The sequence below is a fragment of the Mandrillus leucophaeus genome, unplaced genomic scaffold, assembly GCF_000951045.1.
Source record: "Mandrillus leucophaeus isolate KB7577 unplaced genomic scaffold, Mleu.le_1.0 Scaffold250, whole genome shotgun sequence".
In the NCBI taxonomy this organism is placed as follows: domain Eukaryota; kingdom Metazoa; phylum Chordata; class Mammalia; order Primates; family Cercopithecidae; genus Mandrillus; species Mandrillus leucophaeus.
In genome coordinates, this window is record NW_012102588.1 from 2920116 (window position 1) to 2929486 (window position 9371).

The following is a 9371-nucleotide window of genomic DNA, read 5'->3' on the forward strand; positions in this document are numbered from 1 at the left end:
TTTAGAGTCTTTTACAAGTTTAAGAACTCTTTGGGTCTTAAGGAATTTCCCAGGGCCTTAGTTTTCTTGTACTTAATAAGCTTTCCAACAGGGGCCCTTAGATTGTATGCTTATATTAATCTTTTATGATTTACTCCGAATCACCAGCGTTCCTTTTTTCCTCCATCTTACTCTTGCCATTCCCCCTTTTAACCCTGTGTTCCATACAGCAGCAACCTCCTAGCATCGGTTTCCTAGAGGTGCAGCTTCCTTAGCAAATGATGCATTCCATGCTAAGGCAGGTGGAAGAGTATCTCGCTAGGACAGAATTTTCTGTTGTTTTTCCAGTGTTTGTTACCTGGGATGAAAATCTTAACTCTGCACTTTGACTCCACATTTGAGTTTATGACAAATATTGCTGATACACCCTCTTGTTTGTTTTTACAGTAGTTGACCCATTTTCAGGTTTTCCTGAAAATGAGTAAAATCGTGAAATGAGGAATTTGAATATTTTATCTTTGGATGGGGATCTTCTGAGGATGCAAAGAGTGATTCATCCAAGCCATGTGGTAAAATCAGGAATTTGAAGAAAATGGAAATGTTTACATTTTTGTTGACGTGTATTTTTCTGCCCCTCATAAGAGGGCACAGTCTCTTCACCTGTGAACCAATTACTGTTCCCAGATGTATGAAAATGGCCTACAACATGACATTTTTCCCTAATCTGATGGGTCATTATGACCAGAGTATTGCCGCCGTGGAAATGGAGGTGAGTAGTGCTTCCTACCTTTATTGAAAAGTAGTTTATGCTCTGTTCTAGAAACTAGTAATGTGACTTATTTTTAAACACAGCCGATTTCTTCAAGTTGTGTACAAGTCGTGTTTTGAAAAGTCCTTTTGAAAATTAAATCCCTCTACTGACTTATGTTTTATGTACATTTGCGGCCCGGTTTAGTAGACTCATTTAAATAGGGTTCATTTTATATAATGAAGTATGGTGACAAATGATTTCCAAATACCTTGTACCTGGAAAATATTTTGCTTTCCTGAATCAAGTATGATAGTTCCTCTAAATGCGAATTCTGAATATTTTTCTAATTCAGTGAACATGTAATATTTATTGTCTGGACTAAAAGTGAAGAAATCTACATGTTTTTGTAAGTAGTTGTAATATTCACTTGGTACAGTTTTTCAGAAATAAATTATCAGAATATTTTGTTGCTGTAGACTGTATTTTAAGGTTATCACAAAGTCTCTGAAAAGTGACTTAGTTTTCTAAGCATAGAACATATATGTTCTTTATAAGATACTTGTTAAAAGAAATCACTTGGGAGGAGTACAGTGACACTAAAGATTGCCTTAGGTGCCTTAGTTACCTGTCTCTGGTTTAGAGATATGCAAATTACTAGGGAGTGTGGGAAGAAAGCTACCTGTACAGACAGGAACCTGCCTTCCCATGCAGATTTGTTAGGTTGTTAAGTCTCCTGAAGGGAACTGGACACATGTATTGTTTTTGTAGTTTTTCTCCAGAAAAACTGAGAATAGTAAAGGCTTTTTTCCCTCAGATTGTTGCTAAGAGAGGAAATCCCTACAAATTTAATATATATACTATTTTTAAAATTGATTAGATTTGATTTTGCAGCTTTGAAAGTTTTCTATTGTTGTTCAATTGAATAGTCATCTGACTGCCTCATTGTGGACTCATGTCTGGAATAGGAAAGCTTATAAATACTAAGTAGATGTTATTTAAAAGGATAATACAGATTGTATTATTGTTATCTTTCAGTGTTTTTTTTTCAAACCGATGCAAGATGTCCTTTTCAACACTGAACAAATGATGCACTGAGACTTTCATTAATCAGAACCATTTTGATGGTTCAGTCTGATTCAATATAAAGTGTATAAAGTATATAGTGAGAACACTGTGAAGCAATAATTACTTCATTCATTCACTTTTTCTCTGATGATGTTTTGTAGTGTTCATGTTTTGATAGTGTTCCTAAATTTTTTTAATCTGATTTCCTTTGTATGTGATAACTACATACATTTTAAGGTTTTTGTTTTTTCTTTTAGAGATGGGGTCTCACTATGTTGCCCAGGCTGGTCTTGTACTCCTAGGCTCAAGTGATCCGTCCTGCCTCAGCATCCCAAAGTGCTAAGATTACAGGCGTGAGCCACTGCACCTGGCCGACCATTTTAAGTTTGAATGCTAGCAGTGACCTTATAAATTGATATCATCTAGACTCAAGAGAGATACATCCCTGCTATTAAATGCCTATAATGATGATAGTAGCAACTAGCTTTGTTCTACACATGTAGAACCAATTTTTTTTACTTTCAAAAAAAAAAAAAGTTACTTTTTAATTTACCTAGCTTCTTTCCCAAGTGGTTTTTGTGCCTGGATATTATCAAGAAGACTTTTGGTTCTTACCTCTTTTATGTGATTGCTAACACTACGAATCTCTTCATTATATAATTTTCCACATGTAAGTAACTTTTCTCATAGCCTTTGCTAATGAAGTTTTTTTTTTTTTTTTTTGCTATAAATCATACTTCAGTAAGTTTAAGGATACACAAGAAGAAAGCCCTCAAACAGTCACAATACCAGCGTTAACCTAAGTCTACAGAAGAAAGGAAAGAGAAATGAAAAGGCAAAAATATTGTCAACCTGGGTCAGGCTTTTAATCCCTATATGTAATTTTTTAGTCTATACTGTTGTGTTTTTCCTACCACCCCATTCCTATTTTTCCTTATACAATAGTATTCTGTTTTAGTTCCTGTATTTGAATGTCCAAAATCCTATAATTTGAGAGTTGTAAGTGACCCTAAAGATCATACAGAGCTTCTTAGCCTTTTTTGTGCCATTAACCCCTTCTCAGAATAAGTTTTAATATTTAAATAAATAAAATGGGTAGGATTACAAAGAAAACAAATTATATTGAAATATACTTATAGCTCAGGTAAAGAACCCCTGAACCCTTCATTATACAGATGAAAAAACTGAAACCCAGAAAAGTTATGATTTTTCCAAGGTTCAGGCACTCCAATCTGATAGTCTTCTCTGTCTACATGGACCATAATGTCATCTTTAACTGTTTTTTTTTAAGGCTCTTGTCCTTATTGGATAAACAAGATAATATTTCTTATGCTTTAGAATGCAATGTGTAAATTTCACACTTTGCTACTTCTTTGCAAACTTCATTTAGATAAAAATTAAACTGGGTGATTGTTTTACCTCTGTTTAGCTCTGTCTTTTTCCTTCTTACAAGTGCCTTGAATACAAAGTCTTATTAGAGCAAAAATAAAATCTCTGTGTCACACACCTGTAGTCCCATCTACTCTGGAGGCTGAGGTGGGAGGATCACTTAAGCCCAAGAGTTGGAGGCTGCAGTGAGCTATGATCGTTCCATTGCACTCCAGTCTGGGCAACAGAGTGAGACTTTAACTCACCAAAACAAAATGAAAACAATAACAACAAAAACAAAGCAAAAGTTAACTCCCTAATCTTCAGTCTCTCTAGTGGTGCCACAGTGATTTTACTATAATTCAAATTTGTGCAGTCCACTTTAGGGTTAAAATCCTTCATCATTTTCCCTAAAGCTGGGGAAATAAAGACCTGATTCTTGAGCACCCCAGGCCCTTCATGTGAGACTCTGGCTTCTTGTCTAGTCTCCCATCTTGTACCATCCCACATTGCACACACTGCTTTAGCCAACTGACCTGTTTGGAGAATTCAAATCCATATTACTCTCCATCACCTCTGTATCTTTACACACACTGTATCTTCTGGTGAGCTGTCTGTCTACCTAGCTTTCTTCACCTGCTCAGTTCCTTCAGGTCTCAGTTAAAGCAATAACTGTTTTTAGTGAACCCTTCTTTCACCTTTCTCCTGAGCATATTTAATCAGCCCACTCTACACCCTTACAGTACTTATAATGTACATTTGTTCTTATACTTATCATGCTGTTTTACAGTGATCTACATGTCTCTAGATTGAGAGTTAGTTGAAGGTAGGGATGGTGGGTTTGTTTTGTTTTTTTTCCATTTCTATCCCTAATACTAAGTACAATGCCTCTGAGCATGGTAGAGGCTCCATAGAAGCTAAATAAAGAAAAAGGTAGGATTTTATGTCCCAGTAAGTCAGCAAAGGGAATTTTCCCTCCAAATCTTTACCTTCCACTTCTATCATCTATAGTGTCCAAATCAAAGACATACTAATATTTTTAGGTGGTTTACATACCATTCTTTTTCATCCTGTCTGAGCCTAGCTTTAATGAAATTTATCAGTTGACATCCTCTGTTTTGCTTCCCACATTAGCTCTACACATACTCATTAGAATTTGTTTAAAGAATTTGATTTTTAACCATTTCTAGTTATTTATATGAAGTAAAGGAATTCAACTTTTGATTGGACCGTTGGATTATAAGCTATATGCGTCTTTTTTTTTTCCAAACATTGTACTTTAGTCCTTAAGTGTATATTCCAATTGAGTACTAAAGTATAGCTGCTTGTAACTTGGCTTTTACTAAAAATGTGTTTTATAGCTTCTCTAAAGATCAGTTTAGGTTTTACACCTCCAACCCAATTGCCTTTAGTTTCTGCTGGTTCCTATTGCATTTCCAGGATTCACTGTGTATTAGTGTTAGGATGAGGGGCTGAAGAATTGCCTGATGGCTATGGCAATGAATTGTACTCTGTTAGCCACCAAGAATCCCATATAAGTCAAGAGATCTATCTCATTCCTTTTTTGTTCCTAGTTTTCATTTTGTAACAGCTAGCCTGTTCTATAGAATGTAAGCATTTATGGTCATTTTTAATCTGTGATTATATGAGATGGTTTAGAGCAATGGTTCTTAATCTTTAGTTCATAGACCAGCAGCTTGTGAGCTTGTTCAAAATGCAAGTTCACAGACTGCTACCCCAACCTACTGAATCATGATCGCTGAAGATGGAGCCCAGCTGTGGTTTCACAAGCTGCCCAAGTGTTTCTTATGAGTGTTAAAGTTCAAGACCCACTGGTTTAGAAGTTTGGATTGCAGATTTTTACTGTAAAAGACAAAATTATTTTGGTTTTCCAGACCATACAGTCTCTGTCACAGCTATTCAACGTTGAAATTGTAGCACAGAAGCAGTCACAGAAATATGCCAACAAATGAGTGTAGCTGTGTTTCAATAAAACTTTATTTACAAAAACAGGCAGTGTTCAATAAAACTTTATTTACAAAAACAGGCAGTGGGCTATATTTGAACCAGGAGCTACAGTTTGCTGAACCTTGGTTTAAAGTATTTGAAAATGTTTTAAGGATACTGTAGAATGTAATAAGTGGACATTATGTGCATTCTTATGTTAATACATTACCTGAGTTTTATGTTACTTTCCGCATAAATTTTTTTAAGTAAAATTTATCACAAACAAAAAGGATCTCACTGGGATATGTTGGTTCTTTAATTTTGTTTCAGAGATTGCTTAAAATTAGGGACTTCAGTTTTTTCCTTATTTTATTATGTGAACCTGAAATCATTTGTATTACAAAGAGTTAATTTACAATTCTGCATAGTAACTGGGCTTTGTAATGAAAAGGATGTACAGTCTAACTCTCCCAAGTGGAAAAACAAATGGCTGCTGCTTTTCCATTGTGTTCCTTTTGTTTCATATCTAGAGCATTGTTTCACATATTGTGAGATTGAGGTCCCTTGAGAGACTGATTTCATCCCGAAAGAGCTGAGACTGATGTAGGGAAAATGGAAACAAGAATGTTGTATTTTTCTATTTCAATTGCCTTCATTGAGGTCTAGGCAAAAGCCAGGTCACATATTGTGTTTGGAACAGCAAGTGGTCATTCCCCTTTTAAACAGTCTAAAGGGAAGTGAGCCAAAAAAAAAAAAAAAAAAAACTTTCCTTTCCACCTGTTAATATGTGCTGTTAGAATGTCTCTATTCAGTTAAAAATAAATGGAGAAAAACTGGATAGACAGACTTTTAAGGAAAATATCTATTTCTGTTGCATAGTAGCTTTTAAGCATTTTTATTTTCCTGCTTTTCGAAGAGTCCAGTCCCTTCCTGCTTTCACCTTTCTTCCATATTCTCTACCCTTGTATGTCCATACACAAAGAAAGAAAATGTTTAGTGAGATTAACCTGTTTGTTTTTCAGGAAAGACTATCTGAAAATAACTGTAGCTATTCTGAAAGTAAGATATTAATCATATAAAATGAAATAAATACTGAGAAGTGTTCCAAGCCAGTTGCGTGTATAATGACTACTGTTGTGTTTTAAAGGTAGAAACCTTCCTTCATGATGTTGCATTGCAGTAGCAGGAAAAGTCCCTTGACTCCTTCTTTTGAATCTGCAGAATAAGGGCAGGCCTGTATGTGAAGAGAAAGGATATTTCTCCTGGGAGGCTCTGTTGAGAAGCACAAGGTTCCTAGCCCATTCCTTAGTATTCCACGGGAAGACTGTTGTGATTATTTCCTTTCCCCAAGAACGTGGCATGTAAAATGAAACTTTATTACTCTAGGTTATATATTTGTCATGTGTTCGTTCATTCATATTTATTGAATATGTACCTGAATATATAGCTTTCCCAGAATTGTAGTTTTTCAAGTTCTAAGGTTTACATTAAAAAAATAATTGATTCTAGATCAATTCCTTTGTAGTATCAATCAGTTAATATGTACATTTGTCTAATTTTCAAAGGAAATCTCTTTTGGAGAAATGATTTAAATTTTCTAATGGTCCCTCACAAGAAATAGTTTTAAAATAACAAGTTTTCCATTACGGAAATAATGTAAATTCCTGCTTTTTATTCTCTTGTATTCCAGGCTCCACTTTACATTTTTTAAAGAAGGTGACTTGCCTGAGATTGATCACATTCATGAAAATAAGTAACAAAATTTGCACCACTTTCCTATACAGTAGTCCATTGGCATTCTCAAAGAATTTACTCGAGACTTTTATAACCACTTTAACAGTATTTGCCCAGTGAAGTGTAACTGAAAACATTTAAGGGCCCCTTTAGACTTTAGTGAGCCTGTTGTTTTGCTAAGGTTCATCACTTTTTTTCAACCACATTTTAAATTTCTTTCACTCAGTTTTCATCACCATCACTGTAAATCGACTTTGTTTTTGGTGCCAATTTAGAGCAAGAAATATAACTTTTCTCACTGCATGGCAGTTATTGTGTATGTCACCATGAATAGAAAGCACAAATCTTGAGCTTAGGATCAGATGCTTTGGAGTCACTTGGTCTTGTTCACTGTTGATGTGGCTTGCTTCCATGTACCAGTGGGATTCTGATTCATGCTTCAGAAAAGTGACAAACGTTTATATATCCCATATTTTCAGTACTCAGGGAAGCAAGGCACTGCCAAGATACTGCCACAGGACCACTCTGCTTAGGTTATGCTTTATATATTTTTAAGAAACCAAACAGTTCCTTCTTTTCATCCCTCTCAATTAAAATTCTAGCCCAGACTTTCCATTCAGGATCTTACAGTGCCACCTACCCCACGCCCATATTATGGTTCCTTCCATTATCATATTATTATAGCATCAGGAGCTAGCTGGTCCTTTCCCTGTATATTTCACTGAGACCAGCTGGTATTTATTCATTCAACAAATATTTGAATGCCTAAATAAATAAATATTTGAGGCACTGTTCAGGTACTTGACATACAGTAATGCACAAACAGACCTCACAGAATTTATATTCTGGTGGAGGGAATGTAAAACAACCTATCTGTTTTTGTCATTGTACTTTCAGTTCTACTTTTTGACAAAGGCTTATTTTCTTAGATTACTTTTTTGCCCTTGTTACTCATTTCCAAAAAATACTTTTAGACTTATTTTAATATTATTTTGCCCTGGTCATTTCTTCACTGGTTTTATATAGCTCTTAATTCTTTTAACTCTGAAAAAGGAGCCTCCTTTCCTTGTGTTCTAAGGTTTTTGGTGTTTTTTGTTTGTTTGTTTGTTTGTTTGTTTTTGTTTTTATGTCCTTTCCACCTTAGATAGGGTACCTAGACTGGTTAAGCAGAAAAGGAATTGATTATAAGAGTAGCAGGTAGCTCATAGAATCAACAGGTGGGCTAGAATTCAAGCTCAGGCTGTAAGGAAACATGCTACAGCTAAGATGCTGGCACAGGTATAGTCTACTTGGGAACTTATAAGCAGGGGATTTCAGTGAGGACGAGTCTTGGATAGAAAGGATCCAGGATACTTAACCTGACACTAGATAGTTGGTTGATCCTGCTGAGACATGATACCATATTGAGGGCTTAAGATTGGTTACTGCTCTGCTTCTGGCAAATGAACTACTCAGCAATAGCCAGATGACCCCAAGAAGGAGAAGTCTATGCTATTGGATCTGGGCACTCTTCTGCCACCATGACCCTTTTGTTCCTGAGCCTATTAAGCCTATACTGGTGTAACTAGAGAAAAGGCTGATTGGCATCCACAGAGTAGATTATTTAGTCTACACATTTAAGAGCCTCCTCTGTCTTGGGACCTTTGGGTTTGCATTCACATACAAAAAAAATTTTTATTTTTGAGATTATAGGCCCATTTTGGAGAAGTCCAGTCACATACTGCTTTTCTGGACTCCTAATACCAGTTCTCTAGAACTCTTCCAAGCTCTTGTTGCTTGCAGGTCCCTATCTTGTTATACCATTAGCTATAGCCCATGAATCAATGTAACTTCTTACCTGAGACCATCTTTCTACTGATAACATAGACAGTGATTGAAGTTCTGCCTGCTAGGGTCACCTCTGAATGGAGTTATAATCCTACAGTAGCTCACTCTTGGCTGGGGCTAGCTATTGTAAGCCAGGCTGTAATTGTTTCTTCATGAGTCATTTGGTCAGAGGGAACTCTCCTTGAAGCCGTAGGTGTGTTTTAAGGAAAGGATTGTAATATGGCAGAAGCAGGCATTCTGAGAATGTACTACTTTCCCATATCTTTGAGATCTACCCGGCCACTTGAAGATGAATGCAACTGGTCCCTGACATCATGAGTTGGTGAGTTCAGTAACACTCAATTCATGAGAGGTAACTTGACTTGATGATCTCTAGATGTTCTCTCCTGTTTAGTTTCTATGAGGAACTAGTAGCAAAAGCCAAGTCCCTTTTAATTATGTAGGGTTAATCTCCTCATCTGCACTTGTGTCTTACTATGGCATCTAGAGTACATGTCTATGGCCTCATCATCTTTATGTCTTCGATAAGATGGATTAGTGTGATGTCCTGTGAAGTCGGTGATATGTTTCACTGACTGAATTTGAGGCACAGAGTTGAAGAGCTGATGTTCCCCTAAGGCTGAAGCTCTTAAACTTTGGTGTGCATCAGAATCATCTGAAGGACTTGTTAAAACACAGATCACTGGCTCCACTCCTGAGT

The 9371-nt window shown here is 36.1% G+C and overlaps 1 protein-coding gene across 3 annotated transcripts in view; it reads left to right on the forward strand.

The window, feature by feature from the left end:
• The window catches only part of FZD6 (frizzled class receptor 6), a 36201-nt gene that overhangs the window by 1082 nt on the left and 25748 nt on the right, over window positions 1–9371 (forward strand). The window contains exons 1-2 of one of the 3 annotated variants that reach the window (XM_011983503.1): window positions 425–748; window positions 7993–8122. In XM_011983503.1, coding sequence (XP_011838893.1) covers window positions 8111–8122 — 12 coding nt within the window. In that variant the 5' untranslated portion in view covers window positions 425–748; window positions 7993–8110. Of the gene's footprint in view, window positions 1–424; window positions 749–7992; window positions 8123–9371 lie in introns of those variants that run through there. The other 2 variants (XM_011983502.1, XM_011983501.1) reach the window with 2 other exon arrangements.